At 33.5% G+C, this 14,527-nt stretch overlaps 1 protein-coding gene across 5 annotated transcripts in view; it reads left to right on the top strand.

Annotated features, from left to right (window-relative positions):
• The window catches only part of LEKR1 (leucine, glutamate and lysine rich 1), a 234,131-nt gene that overhangs the window by 83,513 nt on the left and 136,091 nt on the right, over nt 1-14,527 (top strand). For 4 of the 5 annotated variants that reach the window (XM_033203290.1, XM_033203296.1, XM_033203307.1 and 1 more), the window contains exons 4-5: nt 3,585-3,704; nt 10,943-11,118. In XM_033203290.1, coding sequence (XP_033059181.1) covers nt 3,585-3,704; nt 10,943-11,118 — 296 coding nt within the window. Of the gene's footprint in view, nt 1-3,584; nt 3,705-7,808; nt 8,571-10,942; nt 11,119-14,527 lie in introns of those variants that run through there. The other variant, XM_033203318.1, reaches the window with a different exon arrangement.

Genomic DNA, 14,527 nt, shown 5'->3' with positions numbered 1-14,527 from the left:
TTCAAAAACACACTATAATTGGTATCCTCAAAGAAATACAAATTGTATTCATGAGACAAGAAAAGGGGCAATTAAAAAAGACCTTTTGGAGAATAAGAAGAATTTTTGGTAGTTAGAATATGATAGCAGAAGTTAAAACTTTGATAGGATGGAAGATAATGAAAGAATACAAAGTTAAAAGTGGTAAAATGGTAGAGAAAGAATAAGAAAGTTAAGAGATCTGTTCAGGAAATTCTACCTCTGAAATAATAGAAAGATGTTCCAGACAGAAACAGAAATTTGACTGGAAAGCATCATTATCCCTAGGGTAAATTTCTGAAAACCAAAGAATCAGTTTCTAAAGGAAGTACTCACCAAGTGCTCAGCACAGAGAATGACAAAAGATTAACATGATAATACATCCTGATCAAATTGAAGAATCCCAAGTGAAAAGTAAAAAATTTTATTTCAGAAAAAGCTTCGGAAGCAGGGGGAAGGGTGGGGGGCCCACCATATATCACACAAAGAAATAGAAATGAGAATGTCATTGGATTTCTCAGCAGCTTCACTGGAAATTAGGAAACAATGGAATGGTATCCTAATTTTCTGGTGAATATTTTTTCAAATATATGATTTTCTATTCAGTCAAACTGTTCTGTGTGAGATAAAATAACGTGTTCAGACATCCAGAGTCGCAAATTTACTTCCAATGCATAGGAAATTTCTGGATGATTTGCTCCAAGGAGTAAACCAAGAAGGAAAAAAACTTCTGAACCAGGGTATAGGAGAATTGACATGAAAGAGAGATGAGGACAGTTCCTGAAGTGATGGAGAAGGGAAGTCTTATGATGACAGTTGTGTAGTCAAACCGGAGCATAAACCAGACTACAGCAGGGGAATGGAAAGCTCCAGGAAGGCTACCTCCTGGAAAAGAAATGATCTGTTGTGTTTGAAGGTGTCGGGAGAAGAATTACCTCTCCATCAAAGATGGAAAAAGAATAAAATGATGGTACCCAGAAAACTACGAAAGAAGAAAAGGAGACAATTTTTAATTCCAGAGACAACAGAAAGTTGTACAAGAAAGAAATATAATCATGGCATTATATGTGGCTCACAAGTGAATAACAATATAAATACTAATATAATTTAATAAAAAGTACTGATTTATATTGGGAAGATTAAGAGAAGAGCATGTAGATATGTGTAGGAGGGTCAATTCTTATTAACTACCTACCTCAACATTCATTTTGCCTTGTAAGTAACAGAATATATCTGGGCGCTAATCTTTAAAGGATGACACCTTCCAGCTGCATGTACAGCTAAGTATGGCCATATATCTAAGTTCAGTAGAAGTATTCAGTGGTACTTTAAGGAGATTGACTTAAAAGGGATGGAGTAGGCCATTATTCTCCTCTACCTAGCCTGGAATGGGAATGTAATGATTGAAGCTTTCACCACCATCACGGACTATGACAATAAAGTACAGATACCAAAGATGGTAGACCAGAGAGTTGGTAGGATATGAGGCCCTAATAACACTATAAAGCTGTGATATTAGCACTGAACTGATTACCAATGCATTTGTTTTATGTGAGATTATATATATATATATATATTTATGCCATTATAGTCAGGTGTCAATTATATGTAGCACAACTAGATCTTAACTGATATGTATCACTAAATACACTAAATAATATAAAAAATTAAATATTAGGAAATATCAGTGTAAACATGTTAGTAATATGAGTGATACAGTAATATGGAAGTCAATACTAGGAGAAACAGGGAAAAAAACATTAAACGTGGTTGCCTTTGGCGGTGGGAATTAGAGTAGAGGCACATGATTACTATTTTTTTTAATAACTCTTTTAGTCGTTGTTACAGTTTGGATGTGGTTTATCTTCACCAAAACTCATGATGAAATTTGGGCCTCAATACAGCATCGTTGGGAGGTACGGCTTCATCGGAGGCATTTGGGTCAATAGGGGCAGATTCTTCATGAATAGATTAATCCCCTCCCTTGTGAGTGAATGGAGTTTTTGCTCTGGCAAGAATGGATTAGTTCCCAAGTTAGCAGGTTGTTAAAATACAGGGGGAGAGGTGCATGGCCGCTGGCTTTCAGCCCATTGTCCTTATTCTTTGGCTTGCAAATTAAGAGTCCCTCCAAATCACTTGACTTTCCTTTTGTCAGAGTTGTAGATCTCCAGAGATGTCCCCAGATGCTCCACATTAAAAATACATCCTTTCATTGCTTTTTCCCCCCAGCAATTATTAAGTGTTTACTAGAGAACTAATTCACATTATCATGGCTGGAAATATTCTCTGATGTTCAACTCCCCTAATCTATAGATTGAGTTGGTTTAAGGTCTCCTTTGTATTAGGAGCATTGTTGTTCCTACTGATAGTGACTTCGTTCTTGATTCACGCAGACAGCTACTATGCTGCCATAAAAACCAATTAGGTGGGAGCTTATTCCTCTGCTGGATTGTGCAGTGACTGGTCTCACCCAAGACTTTCATGTGAGAAGAAGCACCTTCTCTTTATCAGGAAATTTCTAGAATTTCTTGTTATTCACAGCTGAATGTAATGCCTCAGTTCATTTTCAATTGATAATATGTGATAAAAAATGTGTTTTCTTGGCAACCAGTATTTCTGTACATTTATCTTAGAAATAGATTAATAACTGTTTATAGCAACTACATGCTAACACATCTTACTGTCTTTTTAATTAATTAAGCTAAACATCCCATTGCCATGATGTGTTAGATCAAGTTTATAATGTTACCATGTTATTCTTTGGACATTGTGAGTTAGTGTTACCACGTGGATAAAATGTCAGGCATCTTTTTCCTCATGTAAATTTTACTTTTCATGCTTATATACTTACAGTTATAATTTTGATCCTAAGTTTTCATTCATTCATTATACCAAAAGTTAACTCATATTCTTCCAAATGACTTCTTACCAAAAACCACACACACAAAAAAAGAATTTAGCTTCCTTGATTTTTTTTTCTCTCTTGCTCCCTTTCTCACCATGTGATCTCTTTGCACATGAACCCTTCCACTTTCTGCCATAAGTGGAAGAAACATGAGGCCCTCACTGGATGCAGCTATCCAATCTTGAATTTTTCAGTCACTAGAATCATGAGCAAAGTAAACCTTTCTTTCTTTATAAATTACCCAGCCTCAGGTATTCTTTTATAGCAACACAAAATGGACTAAGACAGTAATATTTGACATTTTAAATTTGAACCTGTATTACTTTAAGTGAAAATTAAATTAATATTTTAGTTATGTTGTGATTAATATTTATGTTCATTGTAACAGTGGAACAATACAAAAGAATATAGAGGAAAAGTTCTGCCTCTCTTCAATATTCTTTACTTTTTCCCCTGCCCATAAATTCCACTCTCCTCCCCAGGGTTTAGTTCCCAAGATTTGGTCTCTCTATATTTTTTCTGTACATTCATATAGCATATATAAGAGACATAGTTTCTTCTTCTACTCCTTTTTATTAAAAGTAAGTATATTTAAATGGTAACTTAAAAATAGTACATACATAGGAGAGAATACTTAAGGGATGTTTGTTTGTATTTTTAGAATTTACGATGTAGGCATGCAGTTAAAAAATCAGCAAAATGAATTTCAGAAAGTAGAGAAACAACTGAGTCATTTGCAAGATGAGTTAAAAATTAAATATAGACAATCATACATCTTCAGGTAAGATTAAAGAACTGAAAATTATAAAGAGTGAAAAGATATGCTTAATACTAACTTTGTAAATAGCCAAACACATTTTAGTAATATGGTTTCTTTTCTTTTTTTGTTTTTGAGATGGAGTCTTGCTCTGTCGCCCAGGCTGGAGTGCAGTGGCTTGACCTCTCACTGCAAGCTCCACCTCCCGGGTTCACACCATTCTCCTGCCTCAGCCTCCCAAGTAGCTGGGACTACAGGTGCCTGCCACCACGCCTGGCTAATTTTTTGTATTTTTAGTAGAGACGGGGTTTCATCATGTTGGCCAGGATGGTCTTGATCTCCTGACCTCGTGATCCACCTGCCTCAGCCTCCCAAAGTGCAGGGATTACAGGCGTGAGCCACCGCGCCTGGCCAGTAATATGGTTTCTATATCTGGTGTGATTGAGAAAAGTGAAACAGCATTACGTTTTCTTTTTTCCTTTTTAAACCATTATCTTAATGAATAGTGTTGCTAATTAAATTTAAATTAGGCATATACCTTGTTCTATTAGTGCCTGTTATTGTTCTTATTTTGTGGATGTCATTTAGAATGAAAGCACAGTTACAAATTCCCCTCTTCACCAATATTTCTTGGTGTAGTTGATCCTCTGAGTGATAGTCCAGTGACAAGAAAAGTAATAGAATAGGAAAACTTCCTAAATAATATTAACATAGTCCTTAAATTCAGAAATCTCTAGTGTAAAGCATGTCAATTCTGCTTTTATATAATCTTTGGAGGGTTTATAATACCTAACAATAAAATCCAGCATTCTAAAGAAACTAGGAAGTACATTTTCTTTCCTAAAAATTGAGTTGAATATTTTGAGAATGTTTATGAGAAAGAATAATTCCTTTTGGAATTGAATAACTTTTAGCTCTTAGAAAAGGGAAGGCAATGAGTTAATTCAACCTGGCAAATGACACAGGTTCTGGATGACTAAAAAAGTATGCTGGGTGAATGTTTTGAATGATAAGTTTTTGCTTTTTATCTAATAATCATTACCAGGAATTTTCTGAAAAAAATTCTGTGGGCTAATAATTTTTAATTCATTATCTGATAATAACCTATTGAACATCTACCTTTTATAAATGCTTTGCACATAACTGATGCTCTATACATAATTTTTGAATGAATCCATGAATGAAATCCACTCAAAAAACAAGTGACCATTTTTATCATCAGAAATCACCTTGATCCTTTCCTAGAAATCTGATGTTGAACCAACAGGATAATGCCATCCAGGTGACCTCAACTTTTGTATTTTAATCAGGACTATCAGTATTCACTTTTGGCTTCTGTAATAGCTTTGACTTATATCAGCTGTAGAAGGCTCATCTGATTTATCCACTAAAGCCTTCACGGATGGTAAGATTGACCTTTAAAGGCTGGATTGGGACTAGATCAAATAATTATTGCTGCTTCAGGATATTATGGGACAGATACACTTGATCCTAATTATTTTCATTTTTGCATGTTCAGTATTTTAAATTTTTGAAGAAACGTAGACATATAAATAGAGTGTTATTTTTATTCTGTATTCTAATGTTGTCATCATTTTGAGTTATACTTTTAACAGCTTATTTTGTTCACATGTTTTCATAGATCTGTGATTTTTGCTCATTTTTAGCTAAAAGATCACAAATTAGGAGTCTGGGATCTGACTTATATAAAAATAGTACATACTAAAAACAATTTTGAAAGTAACTAGTCAACTAGACACTTAGTACAAATTACAGTTTATAATAGATGAATAGAAATAATTATTGTTTTTATACTCTCACTGGTAGACCTAATGCATTCCATAGAAAAAGGCATACTGTTAAAAATAAAATCAAACGAAATTTCTAGAGTTCAGTGACTTTTGTTGCATTAGTGAAAGCTGATTTTAAGCTAGATTATTGATTATTTTAAAAATATTAGACCATAAAACTTAGTGATTGCTCTGGATAAAGAAAAGGAGCTTATAATCTTCTCTCTTGAAGAGGTAAAGGATTCATGGGCCAAAACATGGGATGAAAAAAAAAAGAGGTAAGGGAAAGAAACATGAGCTTTCTACTCAGATATAATCATCTTTATTTATGGAGCCTAAAAGGAACTTTCAGTAGATCAGTGAACTATGTTTCTGGGTCCATTACTGTTTTTAAATTCTTCTCTCATTTGTTTAATTACAATTGGGCTTAATCATTAGCCTTCAGCAAAGTATTCTTTCATGTTCTGTGTTTTCCCTGACATCACTTTCAGCCTGTGTCTTGCAAGGGCTCAGCATGTTAGTTGGCACATTGGTTGGCTCAGCACATCTGTTACTTAGAATAAAGTGTTTTTTGAAAATGCAAATTAATTGTAGAAGGCCTATAAAGTAGCTATTAAAATCCTGAATGAAATATAGATATACTTCACCTCACAAAGTTGTGTTTAAGTTCAATCGATATTCCAAATCAGACCATATTTGAAATATTCTATCAGTATTTACTTTTAGAGGATTACTATTTTGAATCTTTTATAAATTATTTGAAATAAAGAGTATTTATCCTTTAATTTTTCTTATTTGTAAAGCTAGACCTTGTCATCTCTAGAATTTTCAATGTCAACTCCAAAAATTTATCTTGCAGCTCTCTCACTTTCACTTCACTTCTTCAGTCTAATTAAGGATGCTAGTATTTTTTCTTATTTTCCCAAACATATTTTGGCTTTACTTTGTTTTCTATCCTTGATCCCAAGTTTATTACCCCATACCATTTTAAAAACATACTCATTGAGATATAATTTGCACACCACAAAATTCACCTCTCATAAGGAGGCAATTTAATTATTTTTAATAAACCTACAGAGTGGTGCCACCAAATATTAGCTATTAGATTGGCAACCACATCCAATATTAGAACACTTGACTCATTCCAAAAAAGACCCTCCAGACCCTCATGCCATCTTCAATCAATCTCTGTGCTCACCTCCAGCTCACCAGGCAACTAATCTTTCTCTTTCTATAGATTTACACTTTTCTGGACATTTCAGATATATAGAATCATACAATATGTGGTCTTTACATCTGGCTTTTACTAATTATGTTTTTGAGGTTCATTCATGTTGTGACACTTATCCATACTTTTGTTCCATTTTATTGCTGAATAGTATTCCACTGTATGGATATACCACATTTTATTTATCCATTTACCAGTTGATGGATATTTGGATTGTTTCCACTTGTTGTTGCTTATGAATAATGCTGCTGTAAACATTCATATACAAGTCTTTGTGTGGACATGTTTTCAGTTCTTTGGAGTAGATGCCTCAGTGTGGAATCACTAGGTCATATGATTAATCTATATTTAATTTTTTCTTTTTTTTTGAGACGGAGTCTCGCTTTGTCGCCCAGGCTGGAGTGCAGTGGCACGATCTTAGCTCACTGCAACCTCCACCTCCCTGGTTCATGCCATTCTCCTGCTTCAGCCTCGCGAGTAGCTGGTACTACAGGTGCCTGCCACCAAGCCCAGCTAATTTTTTGTATTTTTAATAGAGATGGGGTTTCACTGTGTTAGCCAGGATGATCTTGATCTCCTGACCTCATGATCCACCTACCTCGGCCTCCCAAAAGTGCTGGGATTACAGGCATGAGCCACCATGCCCAGTCAATCGATATTTAATTTTTTTAACTGCCAACCTGTTTTCCAAAGAGGCTGCACATTTTACATTCCCACACCATGAATGAGGATTCTGGTTTCTCCATGTTTTTGTCAGCACTTACTATTGTCTGTCTGTTTTGTTGTAATCATTCTAGTGGGTGTAAAATAGTATCTCATTGTGGCTTTGATTTGTGTTTCCCAAATTACTAATGATATTGAGCATCTTTTCATTTGCTTGTTAATCATTTGTGTATCTTATTAGTGAAACATCTACTCAAATATTTTGCCAATTTTTAATGGGTTTATTTTCTTGTGTGATTGTAAGAGTTCTTTCTGTATTCTGGATATAAGTCCTTTATACGAAATATGATTTGCAAATATTTTCTCCCAGTGGCTTATCTTTTTATTTTCATAATAACGTCTTTTGAAAAGTTATTTTTGATGAAATATAATTTATCTGTTTTATAGATTGTGCTTTTGCTGATGTATGTAAGAACTCTGTCTAAGCCTGTCACAAGGATTTTCTCCTGTATTTTCTTCTAAGAGTTTTATAGTTTTAGCTCTTCTTTAGATCTATGATCTATTTCAGCTAACTTTTGTGTCTGATATGAGGTAAGGATCTAAATTCATCCTATTTCACATGGATATTCAATTGTTCCAGCACTGTTTGTTAGAGGTCATTTTTTTTTCCTTATTGAATTGCCTTGGCATCTTTGCCTAAAATAAATTCACCATAAATGTAAGGGATTATTTTTGGATTTTCTATTCTATTCCATTAATCTATGTCTTATGTCAGTGCCACACTCTCTTAAATACTATGGTTTTTAATAAATTTTAAAATCAAGACATATAATTCCTCTAACTTCCTTTTTTGTTTTCAAAATTGTTTTTGCTATTCTGGGCCCTCCATAATGAATTTTAGGATCAGCTGGTAAATTTCTGTGAAGTAGCCTGCTGGGACTTTGATAGGTATAGTATTGAATCTATAGATCAATTTGGGGAGAATTTCTACCTTAACATTTTTGTATCTTTTGATTCATGAATGTGGTATGTTTTTCCATGGAGATCTTTAGCCCTCTCAAAAATATTTTGTTTTCTTTAACTTCTTTTATTACAATTTATTTCTAAGTGTTTTATTCTTTTTATGTTATTATGAATGGGACTGTTAATTTTATCTTGGGGATTGATCATTGTTAATATACAGAAATAAAATTAATTTTTGCATATGTATTGTGTATCCAGTGACCTTGATGAATTTGTTTATTCTAGTATTTGTGTGTGTGTGTGTGTGTGTGTGTGTGTGTCTTTAGGATTTTCTACATAGAGGAGTTTACCAACACTCCAAGTCCTTTTACCTCTACTCATTTAGTTGTATTTACCCTTAAATCCTTTGGCCTTCATACCTACTTCCAGGTTGTTAAACACTAAATCCTTAGTGAGGAATCCTCAATATTCTGCTTAGGCTCCTTGGTGCTATTCATCTCTTAGCAGCCATTTTTCTTGCCTCTTATTTCACAGAGAAGGTTAAGGTTACCAGTAGAGGCAAATTTATTGTGAACTAGATGATGCTTAAGTTTCAGAGTCTGTCACTTAGGACTTCCTTCCAAGGTTCTGAAAAGGCTTCTGGTGAAAGCAAGATGATTGAGTTGTAATTTGGTTAAAAATTCTCTTTCTGCTCAGGTTTTTCCTCTCTCTCACTTTAAAAAAAAATAATTATTTTTTGTGATTCTTGCTACTGTTGTAAGTATACCATTGGAGTAGTCACAAGCATTTGGAGGATCTGAGTAAGGGAAAGTTGACATAGGAGTACACCATTGTAATTGCCATTTGGAAAGATACTTTAGAATGCTTTAATGAAACAAGCAAGAAATTACATTAATTTGGATATATATAGGTTTTTTTAATTAAATAAAAGCATTTATAAGCAAATTAAGCAATAGAAATTATTGTGGCCTAAAGAAGCAAGCTGTAACAACTTCTTTGATTACATCAAAGCAAATTTATTAATAGAACGAGATCTTTTTTTTTTTTTTTTGAGACGGAGTCTCACTCTGTCGCCCACTCAGCCTCCCGAGTAGCTGGGACTACAGGCGCCTGCCATCTCGCCCGGCTAGTTTTTTGTATTTTTTAGTAGAGACGGGGTTTCACCGTGTTCGCCAGGATGGTCTCGATCTCCTGACCTCGTGATCCGCCCGTCTCGGCCTCCCAAAGTGCTGGGATTACAGGCTTGAGCCACCGCGCCCAGCCGAAAGAGATCATTTTTTAAAGTTCTTGGGTTATTTGATAATCTAATGTAAGGGAGTTAATTATTCAGATACATTGGAGAAAGATTTAAGTTTACACTGATTTTACAGATATGACTAACATCATTGAATGTAACATACAAATCATAATACACTACTTCAGGCAGACCATCTAAGATAAATTGGCCCATGAGTTTCATTATTTCAAAGACAATTTAATTGCTTTCCAAGAAAACTTGAAATGACAAAATCTTACGTATGAGAAAAGTTTAATAAGGATTTCCCCAAATTTGACAATACTAAGAATTTATGTGGCATTACTGATCATCAAATTACTAATTACTAATTACCAAAGGCCTCCCAGATACAGTGGACTCTATTCAGCCCTTTTCTGCAGACTTAAACACTGATCACTACATTTTTCTTAAACTATTCGTATCCCCTGGCTTATCTGACATTATTCTTTTGGCTTATCTTCTGACTCACTGATGAATTCCCCCTAGTCTCCTCTGAGGGATTCTTTTTAGTTTCAGTCCCTTAAATGTTTGTGTTGTCCAATGTGTTATCCCTAGCACTTCTCATTTTTCCATTTCTCCAACTGAGGAGGAATTTATTTTATTTACTCTTTCATTCAATATTTGTTGAAAACATATTATGCAGTAGGCACTCTGCTAGATGCTAGAGAGACTGTGATGAGCAAGAGAGATATAACCTCTGCCTTATACTCAGGGATACAAATATTGACAAATATACTCTCATGGCTTCAGTCGTCACCTTTTTGCTGCTCTCAAATCTGTGTCTATATTTTATTTGATTATTAAGATAATTAAAACCAGAATAAAATCACTGAGATGACAAAAATGTGATTACTTTGAGCTGTCGGATTTTATGAAGCAAATGCACTGGATCAGTCACTTTGAATTGTTTTACTTATTATTACCCCAGATTTTTCACTCCTATATAACTATGGTATGTGGGACAAATGCTGTATAAGACTTTAAGATTCTCATTTAGGATCTAAGACTAAATTGCTCTGACCTAATTTTCTCCACTAAATGCTTACTGTTGAATATAAAAGGATTAATAGAATAAATGTGTATGAAGGTAGTTCGCTGTGTTTCTTTGTAGTTAAAATAATGGCAAAATGGAAGTGAGTTAGAGTTACCATACACTTCAGTTTACCTGAGATATTCCTAGTTTGTGTGTTGTTTCAGCATAATATGAATACCACCTTCTTCTGCTTTCAAAATTGTCTCCAATTAGACAGTAGATTATATAGTCACTCTAAAACTATTTTTGGAGAAGTTTATTATGCTTACTATTTTTTAAAATCCTATTTTTTTTTTTTTTACTTTGCAGTCAAAGATTGTCAGAGTACAAATATTTCTGGAATAAGACTCTTTCATTACTTACTTTTACTAAAAGGGAGCTCACCAGTATTAAAAATGAAGTGTATGATAATTACCAAAACTGGACTTCATTGAAAGGAGAAATTTTTCTACAAATTAAATCTATAAGTGAAACAGCCTTGACAGGTTTGTTACATATATTTAGAATATAATTGTCCCTTTTTGGTAAATGGTACCTCATAAGTAATAAAATAATGGTATTTCATTTTATTTGATGGGAATTAGGATTAACTTTGCTATCACTTGGTAGAGTAGATGACCATTAAGATCTATTTCAACTCTGAAATTTAATTATTATAGGTTTATCTAAGATAAGCTGTGATACATCTATCTTGAACTGTGGCCAGAAGTCTGTTCATTACTGTTAAAAGTATTAATTTATGTTTTTAAAACTCCTCTTCTCTTAATGGGTGAGTAGCTCATACTAGATCAGCCTTCTTATAGATAACAACTATAAATTCTAGAAAAATAGCTACCTAAAGACAATAAAGAGTGACCCAAACCAAACACATAATGGAGGGAGTATCAAAAATTGAAAGAAGGCATACTAAGTGAAAGATGCCAATTTGAAAGGGCTACATACTATATTATTCCAACTATATGAAGTTCTGGAAAAGACAAAACTATGGAACAGTAAAACAATCAGTGGTTGCCCCGAGTTCCTGGCAGAGGATAAATGAGAAGAGCAAAGAAGATTTTTAGGGCAGTGAAACTAATCTGTATAATACTGCAATAGTGGAGACATGTCATTATACATTTGTCAAAGTTCATAGAATGTACAACACAAAGAATGAACCCTAATGTAAACTATAAATTTTGGGTAGTAATAATAATGTTGATTCATCAGTTGTACAAAGTACTACTCTCCTGAAGGGTGTCCATTGTGGGGGAGGTTTTGCATGTGTGGAGAGAGGGGGATATGGGAATTCTCCATACTTTCTGCTCAAATTTCCTGTGAACCTAAAACTGTTCTAAAAAATAGTCCATTAAAGGTTTTTTTTTTTTTTTAATCTTGAAAGAAATGCATGGCAGTGAGTGAATTTTTTCTTTTTAAGGATATTGGACTGAGAGCAGGGTACAGTTTGCTCCATGCAAAGAAGCTAAAAATCTGATAGAAAACTGTAGACTAGAGGATAGAGATCAAGGCAACCTCACTCTCTGAGAAGTAAAGGGATATCCCAAAGAAGTGAAAGCCAGAGAAACAGAGCTCAAATTTTGCATATAAACTCTTTCCAAATCTCAGGCTTATCCCTGAAATACATGTGCTCAAGGAAGATGCTGAATAGTCCATCTAAAACTAAAGTAATTGATATTTTAGCCATCACCTACCCTATGGGAAACAGATTTAACACTTTAAGTTTAGCTAGATTAACTCCTTGTTAAAACAATACAAGAAAAAAAATAAATACTCTTTGCAAGAACGTAAGAATCCAGAGTCTCTGTAACATAACACCCACAATGTTCAGTATACAATCCAAAATTACTCATATCCAAAAGAATAGAGACTGGTTGACTCAGATGATATAATTAGCTGGCCAGGATTTCAAATTAGCTATCATAACAGTGCTCAAGGATATAAAGGAAAATATGCTAGTAAGGAATAAAAAGAAAATCTGAGTTAGCAACTATTAAAAAGTGAGAAATTCAAGAATTGAAAAATATGGTGTCTGAAATAAAACTTTACTGGATGGAGTTTTATAGCATATTGCATTTACAGAAAAAAGAATCAGTGAATTTTAAAATGAATCAATAGAAATTGTCCAATTTAAAGAGAGAGATAAACATTGAAAAAAACTGAATGGAACCCCAGCATCCTCAGGAAAGAATGAAATGCACCATAAGTGACAAATATGAGTAAATATAAAAGACTCCTTTTCCTTTAAATTTTTTAAAACTCACCTGCTTATTTAAAGCAAGCATATTATTTTGTGGGGCTTATAAAGTATGTCAATGTAACATGACAACTAGAGTCTAAAGGATGGAGAGGTGGATAAATGGATTCATTTGGTTGCGCTATATTTATATTTTATGTGACATGGTAGAATATTTAAACCAATAAATTAAGTAGTATAGTATAATTTCTAGAGCAACTACTAAAAAATTAAATACAGAAACATGTAGCTAAAAAGCTAATACATAATTTAAAAGATAACTCTTTAAAAAGTATTCAAACAATCCAAAAGATGGCATTTTAAACATTATCTAAGATTTATACAGTAATCAAATCAGTATAGTGCTGGCATATGGATCAACAAAGATGAATGGAACAAGATAGCCTGGTAAATGACCCTACTTATATAATCAATTGACTTTTGACAAAGACACTAAAACAATCCAATGAGAAAAAGAAAGTCTTTCAACAAATTGTGCTAGAACAACTGAATACCCATGTAGAAAAATATACCTCAACTTCTGCCTCACACCATACATCAGAATTAATTTAGGATAAATCATAACCTAAATGCAAAGGATAAAATTATAAAACTACTAGAAGAAACATAACAAAATATCTTCATCACTTGATGATAAATGAAGATTTCATGGATAGGACATAGAAGTAAGAACTATAAAAAAATGAAAATTGGTGAATTAGACTTTATCATCATTAAAACATCTGTTCATCAGAAGCTATCAGTATGAAAATGAATAGTTAAATCACAGAGAAAATATTTACAAAATGTGTGACAAAGAGCTGTTGTACAAGTTACATAAAGAATGCCTACAAGTCAATAATAAAAGTATTCAATCAAAAATGACCAAAAGATCTGAACAGACACTTTACACAGGAAGATACATAAATGGCTAATAAAGACACAAAAATGTTCTCAATATTATTAGCTCGTCTGATTGGCTAAAATGAAATGGTCTGATGGCAGCAGATGTTACTGAGGAAGTAGAGTACTGGAATCCTTGTACAAATTGGTGAGAATGTAAAATGCTACAGCCACTTAGAGAAAAGATCTGACAGTTTCTCATTAAACTAAATATACATTTATCCAAAGACCCTGAAATTCCACCCTTTGGTATTTACCCAAGAAACATGAAAACATATGTCCACAAGATACTTTTATGAGAATATTCAGCAACTTTATTCAAGCTTAATTCAAAATATCCTAAAACTGCAAAAAGCTCAGGAGTACATCAGTAGTAGAATGGGTTCTCTAAAAGAAAACAGTTGGATATATTCAGTAGAATATATGATGAACTGCAGATAATGTAGTAGCATGGATAATCCTCAAAAATATAATGCTACTTGAAAGTAGCCTTACACAAATAATACATATTTTATTATTTCATTTATACAATGTTGTAGAAACAGGCAAAACTAATCTACAGAGGGGAAAAAACAGAACAACAGAACAGTGGTTGCCATAGAGGATAGGATTGATTGGAAAAGCACAAAGGCACTTTCTTTGATGATAGTAATTCTTTATGTTTTGATAGGGGTTTGCATTACACAGGTCGATGCATTTGCCAAAACTCATCTATTGGTGCACTTGAGATTTGTACATTTCTGTAGGTAAATTTACTCAAA

Source organism: Trachypithecus francoisi, unplaced genomic scaffold (genome assembly GCF_009764315.1).
Source record: "Trachypithecus francoisi isolate TF-2019V2 unplaced genomic scaffold, Tfra_2.0 Lachesis_group0, whole genome shotgun sequence".
Taxonomy (NCBI): Eukaryota; Metazoa; Chordata; class Mammalia; order Primates; family Cercopithecidae; genus Trachypithecus; species Trachypithecus francoisi.
The sequence above is the reverse complement of the archived record's forward strand: the minus strand, read 5'-3'. Positions and strand labels throughout refer to the sequence as shown.